Below are 13,350 nucleotides of genomic sequence, written 5' to 3' on the forward strand. Positions count from 1 at the left end.
GCATAACAAACACTGACAAGTATTCAAAGTGCAAAAGAGAACAAATCATGCAAATAATAAATAAAAAGAGTAAATAAATAATACTGAGGTATAGAGTCCTTGAATGTGAGTGTATAGGCTGTGGAGTTAGTTCTGCATTGGGGTGAGTGAAGTTACCCACACTGGTTCAGCAGCCTGATGGTTGTAAGATAACAACTGTTCCTGAACTTGGAGATGTGGAATCTGAGGCTCCTGTACCCCCTTCTCGATGGTAGCAATGAGAAGAGAACCTGGCCTGGATAGTGGGGGTCCCTGAAGATGGATCCTGCTTTCTGGTGGCAGCACTCCTTGTAGATGTTCTCAGTGGTGGAGGGGATTTGCCTGTGATAAACTGGGCTGTATCCACGACTCTTTGTAAATGTCTCCATTCTTAGGCTTGGTGTTTCCAGACCAGGCCATGATGCAACCAGTCAGGAGACTCTCCCCCATGCATCTATAGAAGTTTGTCAACATTTTCCAAACAAAAAGGAACAATTCCAACTATTCCAGATCGAATAACACAATATTGCCTTTATATTGGAACTCTTCTATTTCCATCTATAACCATTCTGCTAGAAGGATGCAGTAAGATTCCCAGACGGGTTCACAGAGTTGTTCAAGGCAAGCACTGATATATATTAACAAGGGTTGCTTGTGTGAGTGACTTATCGTCACGCTGCTTCAATAACGGTTGCAGTGAGAGGGCTAGACGCGGGGGTCCAGTATTTAGAAAAGTAATTCTTTCAGTAAAGAGTTTCTGGGGCATTTGTCTTGGGATGGTTTACTTACTGCTCCTTTGCAATTAATGTCTGATCTTATTTGACAGTCCAGCTCCAGCCTATAATTAAACGTCTTGTCAGAGAAGGCAGTTTGAATTTCATTCAGCTTATATCTATATGCAAGCCCAACACTTTTAAAATGTTTGGCTCATAAATTCAATAGTCCAGATCTATTTGTGCAGTTGAATTTTATGCTGTAACGTGATGCTAAGATTTCAACTTGGGACGTTTGTCAATTTCCTCATAGAAGTACAAACCTGTAAATCTGTCAAAAAATGCATTGGCTGAGGAATACTCTTCTGCCTCTTAAGCAGATGGTTCAATTGTGGGTTCACAGTCCCAGTCCAGAGAAAGGGTAAACTTGACATTCCCAATCCACTGTCACTGCCAAAGGTGCCATCATTTGGGAGCGGGATCAACTGAGATTTTATTACAGTGCATAACCTCTGAACCAGAACCTTGCTGGTTCACAGTCCCACTCCAGAGAGAGAAACGCAAGTTCAAGCCTGAAGTTAGTCTATAAGGACCATCAGAGCAGAATTACACCACTCGGCTCATTAAGTCAGCTCCGTCATTCCATCGTGGCTGATTTATTATCCCTCTCAACCCCATTCTCCTGCCTTCTCCCCCTATCCTTTGATGCCCTTACAAATCAAGAACTTACCAACCTCTGCTTATTGGTTAAAATTGGAAGATGGTTGGGAAAGAGAAGTAAGAATACTTAGCTTTGTATTCGCTCATTAGTATTAAATGTTATTTGGTAACTGAAAAGACATAATATGCAGTATGTGCAGAAGTCTTAGGTACCTTAGCTAAATATATGTACCTAACACCTTTGCACACTACTGTACATAAAACAACACTAGCTGATGTGTATGTAGTGATGGTGGGGCCAGTAACAACCATTGGTTGATTTTGATATTTGAATGCATTTCAAAGCAAAGATCCTCAATCCAGTGAGGTAACATAAACATCTCTTCTTTTCTCCATAAAATCCTCTTTCTGTAAAACATTAAGAAAAGAGCCAGACCACCAGGTTTGTTTTCTATTTCTGGAGACCAGTGGTGTTGTTGAATCTCCAGCCAATGCTCTGTTTCTTTGTGTTGCCCTCAGACCTCGATCCCGATCCAGGGACAGCGGAGAGGAAGTGGAAACCATCCAGGAGCGCTTCTTCCGACCTCACTTCTTGCAGGCTCCGGGCGACATGGTCATTCAGGAGGGGAAGCTCTGTAGAATGGATTGTAAGGTAGTCTGCTCCTTCAGACTTGTCCACAGGAGGATCAGAAACATCTGTTTCCTTTCTGCTCTCCCATTTCAGGTTCATTGTTTAGTTTGGTTTGAAGTGAACTCTCCACACTCTCCCTGTGGCCACTTGGGTTTCTCCCAGGTGCTCTGCTTGGCTGCCACATCTTAAAGATGTCTGGTAGGTTAATTAACTACTGTGAGCTGCCCAGATATGTAGGTGAATGTCTAAAGAACTAAAGGGAGGGGATCAGAGGTATAGGACAGAGAATAATAGAACATAGAAACCTACAGCACATTACAGGCCCTTCAGCAATCAATGTTGTGCCGACCCTGTAATCTACTCTAGGAGCTGCCTAGAATTTCCCAACTGCATAGCCCTCTATTTTTCTAAGCTCCATGTACCTATCTAAGTCTCTTAGAAGACCCTATTGTATCCACCTTCACTGGCAATGCGTTCCACGCACCCACCACTCTCAAAAACTTAACCTTTGACATCCCCCTGTACCTACTTCCAAGCACCTTAAAATTAAGCCTCTCATGTTAGCCATTTCAGCCCTGGAAAAATGTCTCTGGCTATCCACACAATCAATGCCTCTCATTATCTTATACACCTCTATCAGGTCACCTCATCCTCCGTCGCTCCAAGGAGAAAAGGCCAAGTTCACTCAACCTATTCTCATAAGGCATGCTCTGCAAACCAGGCAACATCCTTGTAAATCTGTACTCTCTCTATAGTATCCATATCCTTCCTGTAGTGAGGTGACCAGAACTGAACACAGTACTCCAAGTGGGGTCTCACCATACTCACAGCTCTTGAACTCAATCACATGGCTTATGAAGGCCAACACTCCATACTCCTTCTTAACAACACTGTCAACCTGCGCAGCACTTTGAATGTCCTATGGACACGGACCCCAAGATCTAGCTGATCCTCCAGAACGCCAAGAGTCTTACCATTAATATTATCTTCTCTCCTCAAATTTGACCTACCGAATGAACCACTTCACACTGATCTGGGTTGAACCCCATCTGCCAGTTCTCAGCCCAGTTCTGCATCCTATCGATGTCTTGCTGTAACCTCTGACAGCCCTCCACACTATCCACAACACCCCCAACCTTTGTGGGAGGAAACCAGAGAAACCCGGACAAAAATAATGTCTAGGTGTTGTTTTAAGTTAGACAAAAATAATATCTAATACTCACAGCATTAGACTTTAATATTTATTTTATTTCAAGCATAGTAACAGGCCCTTTCAGCCTGACAGCCCCCCACTGCCCAATTACACCCATGTGGTCAACTCACCTGCTGACCGGTACGTCTTTGGAACGTGGGAGGAAACCGCAGCACCCAGAGGAAACCCACACAGACATAGGGAGAACATGCAAACTCCTTACAGACAGTGACAGGAATGGAACCTGGGTCGCTGGTGCTGTATTAGGGTTATGCTAACCACTACCCTGCCATCCCTAAAGTCATCCAGAAACAAGTGGGACTGTCCTTTCAGCCCAATTTAGAAACACATGCCAACAAGCATTACAGATTTAACAATGTGGCTGTAGGGAAATAAAGAGGGTCGAGAGGAACTGATGAGAGCTGGCACATAAAACAATATTAACATTGTGTTACTCAGTATTATTTATCTAATATTTATTTATTATATCTTTTTAGTACTTGCACAGTTTGTCTTCTTTTGCACGTTGGTTCTTTGTCCATCTTTGTTTGTGTCTTGTTTTTCACTGATTCTATTGTATTTCTGTGTTCTACTGTGATTGTCCACAGGAAAATAAATCTCAGGGTAGGATATGGTGACGTCCATATACTTTGAAAATTAATTTACTTTGAAATTTGAACAATGGGCTGAATGGCCTCTGAGTGTTGGACAAAATAAGAATGAATCTTGGAAGGATGTGAGGAGATGAATAGTAGGTTGACATGGGCATCAATGCAAAGAGCTCAAAGGATACTCTGTTCAGTAGTTTCTGGGCTTTACGACAGCGTAGCGGTTAGCAGAATGCTCTTATAATGCCAGCAACTCTGGTTGAATTCCTGCTGCTGTCTGTAAGGAGTTTGTACATTCACCCAGTGACTGCGTGGGTTTCCTCTGGATGCTCCAGTTTCCTCCCACAGTCCAAAGATGTGCAGGTTATTAGGTAATTGGGCAGTGTGGGCTCGTAGAGCCAGAGAGGCCTGTTACCGTGTTGTATCTCTAAAAAAAAATTTTAAATGTCTAATGCTGTCAGACTTGACCCTGAAGCAACACACATCAAAGTTTCTGGTGAACGCAGCAGGCCAGGCAGCATCTCTAGGAAGAGGTACAGTCGACGTTTCGGGCCGAGACCCTTCGTCAGGACTAACTGAAAGAAGAGCTAGTAAGAGATTTGAAAGTGGGAGGGGGAGGGGGAGATCCAAAATGATAGAAGAAGACAGGAGGGGGAGGGATGGAGCCAAGAGCTGGACAGTTGCTTGGCTAAAGGGATATGAGAGGATCATGGGACAGGAGCCCTTTTGCCAATCAACTGTCCAGCTCTTGGCTCCATCCCTCCCCCTCCTGTCTTCTTCTATCATTTTGGTTCTCCCCCTCCCCCTCCCACTTTCAAATCTCTTACTAGCTCTTCTTTCAGTTAGTCCTGACGAAGGATCTCGGCCCGAAATGTCGACTGTACCTCTTCTTAGAGATGCTGCCTGGCCTGCTGCGTTCACCAGCAACTTTGATGTGTGTTCCTTGAATTTCCAGCATCTGCAGAATTCCTCGTGTTTGAGATTTGACCCTAAGGTGGCTGAGATAGATCCCATAACTCTGAACTCATTAGTCAAGTTAATTGTATCTGGTTGAATCCTCCAATCGATTGGTAGCATCTGTTGCAGTGGAGATGATCTTGGGTCACCAAACAAAACTTTAGCCCTGGTCTGCTCTGTGATCGCAGGTCACAAAGGTCAGTTTCTTATTTCAGAGGCTCAGGTCTGGTGTTTTTATTTAAGTGGTTGCTTTCTTTGATCTCCGGAAGATATCCTGCTGGCGTGAGGCAAAGCCGACAGAGGCCATGTGAACTCAGCTATCAGAGTACAGAGTAGTGTAATCTGAGTAACTCTGTAAATGGTTTCCTCCGCTCTGTGCCGAAAAGTTGCGAGTTCAAGGTTTGCTCGAGGCAACTGCATGTAAAATGGCAGCGCACAAACAGACCCTTCAGACCATCTCAGCTATGCCAACCAAGGTGCCAACCTAAGCTAGTCCCATTTGCCCACATTTGGCCCATATCCATTTAAGCCCTTCCTATAAAGTACATAAAGGCCAAGCATTTGGAGGACACACCACAATCAACATGGTGACGAAAAGTTTGCAAGTAAGTTGCCAAGATTGGAGAATAGCTCAACCCAACCTTCCATGTACCTGCTCAACAGTCTTTTAAATGTTGTAATTGTACCTGCCTCAACTACTTCTGTATACTGACTGGCCTCTGCAGGAAGAAGTTGCCCCTCAGGTCCCTTTTAAATCTTTCCCCTTCTCATCTTAAATCTGTGCCCTTTAGTTTTTAATTCCCTTTCTCTGGAAGAAAGCCTGCCAGCATTCACCCTGTCCACAGTATGTCCTTCATGGTTTTATACACCTTCATAAGATATAGGAGCAGAATTAGGTCATTTGCCCCATCAAGTCTGCTCTGCCATTTGGTCCATTTCCCTCTTAGTCCCAATCTCCTGCCTCCTTCCCGTATCCCTTCACACCCTGACTAATCAAGAATCTATCAACTGAACACATTGATGAAGGTAGAGCAGTAGATGTAGAGTATGTGGATTTCAGCAAGGCATTTGATAAGGTATCCCATGCAAGGCTTATTGAGAAAGTAAGGAGGCATGGGATCCAAGGGGACATTGCTTTGTGGATCCAGAACTGGCTTGCCCACGGAAGGCAAAGAGTGGTTGTAGATGGGTCATATTCTGCATGGAGGTCGGTGACCAGTGGTGTGCCTCAGGGATCTGTTCTGGGACCCCTACACCATGATTTTTATAAATGACCTGGATGAGGAAGTGGAGGGATGGGTTAGTAAATTTGCTGATGACACAAAGGTTGGGGGTGTTGTGGATAGTGTGGAGGGTTGTTAGGGGTTACAGTGGGACATTGATAGAATGCAAAACTGGGCTGACAAGTGGTAGATGGAGTTCAACCCAGATAAGTGTGAGATGGTTCATTTTGGTAGGTCAAATATGATGGCAAATATGGTAAGACTCTTGGCAGCGGGGAGAATCAGAGAGATCTTGAGGTCCAAGTCCATACGACACTCAAAGCTGCTGCGCAGGTTGATTCTGTGGTTAAGAAGACATACGGTGCATTGGTATTCATCAATCAGGGGATTGAGTTTAAGAGCCAAAAGATGGTGTTGCGGTTATATAGGACCCTGGTCAGACCCCACCTGGAGTACTGTGCTCAGTTCTGGTCGCCTCACTGCGGGAAGGATGTGGAAACCATAGAAAGGGTGCAGAAGAGATTTACATGGATGTTGCCTGGATTGGGGAGCATGCCTTATGAACATTAGGTTGAGTGAACACGGCCTTTTTTCCTTGGAGCAATGGAGGATGAGAGGTGACCTGATAGAGGTGTACAAGATGATGAGATGCATTGATCGTGTAGATAGTCTGAGGCTTTTTCCCAGGGTTGGAATGGCTAGCACGAGAGGGCACAGTTTTAAGATGCTTGGAAGTAGGTACAGAGGAGATGTCAGGGGTAAGTTTTTTACGCAGAGAGTGGTGAGTGCGTGGAATGGGCTGCTGGCGACGGTGGTGGAGGCGGATACAATAGGATCTTTTAAGAGACTCCTGGATCGGTAATGGAGCTTAGAAAAATAGAGGGCTATGGGTAACCCTTGGTAATTTCTAAGACAAGGACTTGTTTGGCACAGCTTTGTGGGCCGAAGGGCCTGTACTGTGCTGTAGGTTTTCTATGTTTCTAACCTCCACCTTAAATATACCCAATTACTTGGCCTTCACAACCACCTGTGGCAACGAATTCCACAGATACACCACCCTCTGATGATAGAAATTCCTCCTCATCTCCTTTTTAAAAGGACGCCCCTCTATTCTGAGGCGGTATCCTCTGGTCTTAGACTCCCCCACCGCAGGAAACATCCTCTCCACATCCACTCTGCCGAGGCCTTTCAATATTTGATGGTTTTCAGTAAGGTCACTGCTCAGTCTGCTAGTCTGCAGTAAATAGAGCCCCAACCAGCTCAACCTCTCCCTAAAGTCCTGGCAAGTTTCTCATCAATCTTCTTTGTACTTTCTAGCTTAATGGCAGAACATAGAACAGTACAGCACAAAACAGGCCCTTTGGCCCATTATGTTGTGCTGACCTTTTAACCTACTTCAAGATCAATCTAACCATTCCCTCTCACATAACCCTCCATTCTTCTCTCATCCATGTGCCTAGCTAAGAGTTTCTTAAATGTCTCTAATGTATCTGCCTCTACCGCCACCTCTGGCAGCACCCAACACTCTGCATAAACTCCATATCTCTGACATCCCCACCTATCGTTCGTACATCATGTGCCATGTCGTATGACCTGGGCGATCATGGTCTTTCCATGACCATGATTGTTCTTGGTAAATTATTTGACAGAAATGGTTTGCCATTGCCTTCTTCTGGGCAGTGTCTTTACAAGACAGGTGACCCCAGCTATTATCAACACTCTTCAGAGAATATCTGGCTGGTGTCAGTGGTCACATAACCAGGACTTGTGATGTGCACGCACGACCATCCACCACCTGCTCCCATGGCTTCCTGCATGCTAGCAGAGGGAAGGAGCATTTTACACCTCCTTTGCCTATACTTTCCTCAAATTACCTACTATTAGCCATTTCCACCCTGGGGAAAACAAATGTCTCTGTCTGTCCACTCGATCTACACATTTTATCATCTTATACGTTGATATGCATTGAGGGATCCGCATTTCAGGCAGACCAACCCTCCAACAAAGACCTTTTGCCTTAATTTCCGCAGCTTCTTAGCAAATCCACAGCAAACAGCAAAGTGGACAGTCAGCTTTCACTGCGAGTGACAGCCGAGGCTGTTCGCCCAGTACCTGGAGTGGGAATTGAACCCATGACCTGTCTACTCACTGAGCTGGAGTTGACAGTCCTCCTCAGTTTACAAGGAGCTACAATGGTGGGAGTGATTCAGCGGAAGGTACTGGAGCCTGAAGACCCACACTCAATGATTTAGGAACAGCTCTTTCCCCTCCGCCATCGGATTTCTGAATGATCCAAGAATGCCACCTTGCTATACCTCTCTGGCACTCTTTATTTAAAACCCTCGAGGTTCTGCAGATGCTGGAAATCTTTAAGACCACATGCCAAGTGTTGGAGGAACTCAGCAAGTCAGGCAGCATCTATGGAGAGGAATAAACAGCTGGCATTTTGGGGCCGAAGTGCAGACTGTTTATTTCTCTCCATAGATATTACCTGACCTGCTGAGTTCCTCCAGAACTTTATTTATTTATTGAGATAATATGTGGACCAGGCTTTTCCAGCCCTTCGAGCCACACCACCCGGCAATCCCCCAATTTCATCGTAGCCTAATCACGGGACTGTTTACAATGACCAATTAACCTACCAAACGGTCCATCTTTGTGTGTTTTTTTTTCCTTATTTAATTGCTTGTTTGTTTGTTTATTTTAGTAATGTGTAGTAATTTTTTTATGTCTTGCACTGTACTGCTGCCACTTTACTTACTAAACAAGAAGGAAATTCCTCTATTTTCACTGTCAAACCCAAGCTTAACGGGCCATGCTTCCTATATTTTTGTGGCATTTATCGGTGATAATAAATGTGATTCAGATTCAGAATATCTCACATGCCTGAGTGAAAAGATTTGAGTGACATTGCAAACAATGAGGGGAGATTTGATGGACGTATACAAAATTATGCAGGGTAAATGCCAGGCTGTTTCCACTGATATTGGGTGAGACTAGAACTGGACGTCATGGGTTAAATGTAAAAGGTGAAATATTTAAGGAACCTGAGGAGGAACATCTTCACCCAGAAGGTGGTGGGAATGTGGAACAAGCTGCCAGCAGGAGTGGTGGATGTGGGTTTGATTTTGCTATTTAGGAGAAGTTTGGATAGGTCCATGGATGGGAGGGTGTATGGTCCAGGTGCAGGTCGATTGGACGAGGCAGAGTAATAGTTCAGCACAGGCTAGCTGGGCCAAAGGGCCTGTTTTTGTGCTGTAGTGTTTCCAGACAAAGAGTGATCCAAAGAAGACCTCAACAGTGAAGCTGGCGAAAGATGAAGACAGGTAGAGGAAGGCAGAAGATGAAGACAGGTGGGGGAAGGCAGAAGATGAAGACAGGTGGAGGAAGGCAGAAGATGAAGACAGGTAGAGGAAGAGTGCAGTACTGAAGGGTCACCAGACTTGCACTCCAAGCCACTGGACACTGACCCTGATCACTCAAAGACTGTGTGGTGGCTGTCCGTGCTTCATCCTCCCCACGTTAAACAAAGTAACGCACCGGTGTTCTGCATTAAGGGAATAGCTCCTTAGGAGAACATCACACTCGACCCGAGTGATTGACTACTTCTCGTGTTCTACGACGCTGATTATAAAACAACTCAGCTGTGCGTATTGCTCAGCAGAGCAAGCCCTATCTGAGACAATGCAATGTCCTGTTAGGAGGGTAAGGTAGGGGTTGGGGTGTGGGGAGGGAGGGGAAGGCAGGCTGACAGGGAGAGGGCTGTGGTTCTGGAATACAAGGAAGTGGTGAAGTTAAAACACAATCAAAAGCAGAAATCCTCCAAGTGCTGGGAAAGAAAAACATCAAATACCATAGCCAGCATCAGTCTTACCTGCCAAGTAACCGCAACACTTCCTGGTTATATTTCTGATTACCAGGGGCATTCTCATTGTGTTATACAGTACAAGTGGGAGGGATTATAAGGAAGGGTGAGCTGTAAGGTTTGTGGTTGACAGCCAAAGTAGAGAAAGCTCCTTTTTCAGTAATTGAAGTTGCACAAGGGCGAATAATCTTGCTCGATTGCCAGTCACTTATGCCTCTTTAATGCACTATAATAATCAAAGGAAGGGAGAGGCAGGAAACAGAGTGACTTTTGGGATTCAATTTCACGCTACTTCTTGGATAAGGTTGAAATGAATTGCTGGCTTGCTGATCATAGGGATGTAGAGTCACAGAGTACTGCAGCATGGAATCAGAACCTTCCTCTCATTTCATCCATGCCATCCATTGTCACAGAGCACTGTAGTACAGAAAAAGGCCCTTTGGCCCATCTAGCCCATGCTGGCCTGGTTTTCTGTCCAGACTAAAAGGATCAAAAGGATCGTGGGAATAAAAGGGTTCTTTTCTGGTTGGCTGCCAGTGACTAGTGGTGGAGTGTTGGGGCTGCTTTTTATGCTGTATATCAATGATTTAGATGATGGAATAGATGGCTTTGTTGCTAAGTTTGCAAATGATACAAAGATTGTTTGGGGGGCAGGTGGTGTTGAAACAGGTAGGATGCGGAAGGACAGATTAAGAGAATGAACAAAAAAAAGTGGCAAATGAAATACAATGTTGGAAAATGTATGGTTAAGCACTTTGGCAGTAGAAATAAATGTGCAGACTATTTTCTAAACAAGGAGAAAATCCAAAAATCTGAGATGCAAAGGGACTTGGGAGTCCTTGTGCAGAGCACCCTAAAGGTTAACTTGCAGGTTGAGTCAGTGGTGAGGAAGGCAAATGCCATGTTAGCATTCATTTCAAGAGGTCTAGAATACAAGAGCAAGGATGTGATGCTGAGGCTTTATAAAGCACTGGCGAGTCCTCACCTTGATTATTGTGAACAGTTTTCAGCTGCTCATCTGAGAAAAGATGTGCTGGAATTGGAGAGGGTCCAGAGGAGGTTCACAAGGATGATTCCAGGAATGAAAGGGTTATCATACGGGGAACGTTTGATGGCTCTGGGTCTGTACTCGCTGGAATTTAGAAGGATGGGGGGGTCTCATTGAAACCTTTCGAATGTTGAAAGGCCTAGACAGAGTAGATGTAGAAAGGATGTTTCCCGTGGTGGGAGAGTCTTGGACAAGAGGACACAGCCTCGGGATAGAGGAGCGTCCATTTAAAATAGAGATGCAGAGAAATTTCTTTAGCTAGGGTGTGGTGAATTTGTGGAATTTATTACCAGAGACAGCTGTGGAGGTCAGGTTGTTGGTGTATTTAAGGCAGAGCTCGATAGGTTCATGATTGGACGTGGCATCAAAGGTTATGGGGAGAAGGCCAGGGAGTGGGGCTGAGGAGAGGAAAAAAGGACCAGCCATGATTGAATGGCAGAGCAGACTCGATGGGCCAAATGGCTTAATTCTGCTCCTATGTCTTATGGTCTTAAGAACTAGCGGTTCCCAATCTGAGGTCCACAGACCTCTCGGTTAATGCAGAGGGTCCATGGCATAAAAAAATGTTTTGGAACCCCTGGCCTAGACCATTCCACCTGCACCTGGACCATAGCCCTCCATACCCCTACCATCCAAACTTCTGTTAAATGTTGCAGTCGAACCTGCATCCATTGCTTCCGCTAGCAGCTCTTTCCTCACTTGCTCCAGCCCGTGAGTGAAGAATTTTCCCCCCTCAGGTTCCCTTTAACTATTTCACCTTTCACCTTAACCCATGACACCCAGTACTAGTCTTACTCAACCTCAGTGGAAAAAGCCTGCTTGCATTTACCCTACCTATACCTTCATAATTTAGAACACCTCTACCAAATCTCCCCTCAACTCTTACGTTTGACCGGGACTAGCTTGGTGGACACCATGGAAAGCGCCACACAGGGGAAGGTGAGTACTTTCTCCCTTTATCCCCTGGAGCGCAGGAGAATGGGACTAGGCGAAGTAGCAGTTCAGTGGGCCAGTGGGCCTGTTTCTGTGCTAAAGTGAGAGCTCTATGACTCTACAATATCACCTATTTTAGCATAATCTGTAAGCTTACTATCCATGCCTTGTACCTTTACATCCAAGTCATTTATGCAGTATAAATAACAAATAACAAAGTTCCCAGCACCAAACCCTGAAGTACACAATTAGCTGCTGTCTCCAGACAGAGAAGCAAACTTCGACCATCTCTGTTTCCTACCATCGAGCCAATTACTAATCCAATCAGCTCTCTCCTCCTGGATCCCGTGGAATTGACAGAAAGCACCAAAGTCTTGAGGCATCTTTGACTGGCCTTCTGTCCGTGCACATAATTCTGAAGAAAGTAACCCTAGCTAGCATGTTTAAAGTCTGATTCCTGAGGGTGGAACCTTCCCCTCCATAAATACTGCCTGAACAGCACGTTGTGTGTGTTGCTCAAGATTTCCAACATCAACAGAATCTCTTGTGTTTATGAACCCTGAGCTGAGTTGAACAGCCAAGAGTGTCAGACATATTCAGCTTTCTGTGTCTGCTTCTGAACAAGAGTCCCCAGTGCAGAATCTGCGGATGTGCAAAGTCACCCATTGACAACGTCACCCACTCCTCAAGAGAAGGACTTACACAGCTAATGACATTTTCTTGGAAGTGGTTTATCATTGTCACCTGCACTGAGGTACAATGTAAAACTTGCATACTGTTCATACAGTTTAACTCTTTACACAGTGCATTGAGGTAGTACAAGGTAAAGCAATAACAGAATGCAGACATCAGGGTTATTATGTCGCTTGAAAGACGATACACTTTATTCTGCATTCTTTTAGCAAATACCTTCTTCGTCCCTTTACCTCTTCCACCTATCACCCCCTAGCTTCGTACATATATCCTTTCATCCCCCTCCCCCACCCACTTAACTCTCCCCGAACCTGGCCTCACCTATCACCTGCCAGCGTGTACACGTCCCCCCTCTCCCCCCCCCCCACCTGTTTATTCTGGCTTCTGTCCCCTTACTTTCCAGCCCTGGTGAAGAGTCTCGGCCCAAAATATTAACTGTCGACTCCCCTCCATGAATGCTGCATGACCTGCTGAGTTCTTCCGATATTTTGTATGTTTTGCTTAATAATATATAGGTTATTAAGATTAGTTTTATTTGTCGCACGTACATCGAAACGTACGGTGAAAGTGCAAGTAGACATTAAGGTACAAAATCATAGCAAGATAGATAGTGAGTCCGGGAGCCTGTCCTATCATACTAGGGAACCATTGATTCATCAAGATTTTATTCACAGAACCATCCTGTCCTCCACTGCATTCGCACCCACCCACTCATTTAACCTGTCAGTTTGACAATCATCAGAAATAAAAGCTTGTTGCTGTGAGCACCATGTTTCAAACTACACCATAACTTAACTAATTTGTAGAGT

The 13,350-nt window shown here is 44.9% G+C and overlaps 1 protein-coding gene across 5 annotated transcripts in view; it reads left to right on the forward strand.

Moving 5' to 3' along the window:
* palld (palladin, cytoskeletal associated protein) overlaps positions 1-13,350 on the forward strand; it is a 446,071-nt gene that overhangs the window by 410,883 nt on the left and 21,838 nt on the right. For all 5 annotated transcript variants that reach the window (XM_072257627.1, XM_072257625.1, XM_072257626.1 and 2 more), the window contains one exon: positions 1,911-2,043. In XM_072257627.1, the coding sequence (XP_072113728.1) occupies positions 1,911-2,043 (133 nt within the window). The remainder of the gene's footprint in view (positions 1-1,910; positions 2,044-13,350) is intronic.

Source organism: Mobula birostris, chromosome 5, assembly GCF_030028105.1.
Source record: "Mobula birostris isolate sMobBir1 chromosome 5, sMobBir1.hap1, whole genome shotgun sequence".
NCBI classification, from domain to species: domain Eukaryota; kingdom Metazoa; phylum Chordata; class Chondrichthyes; order Myliobatiformes; family Myliobatidae; genus Mobula; species Mobula birostris.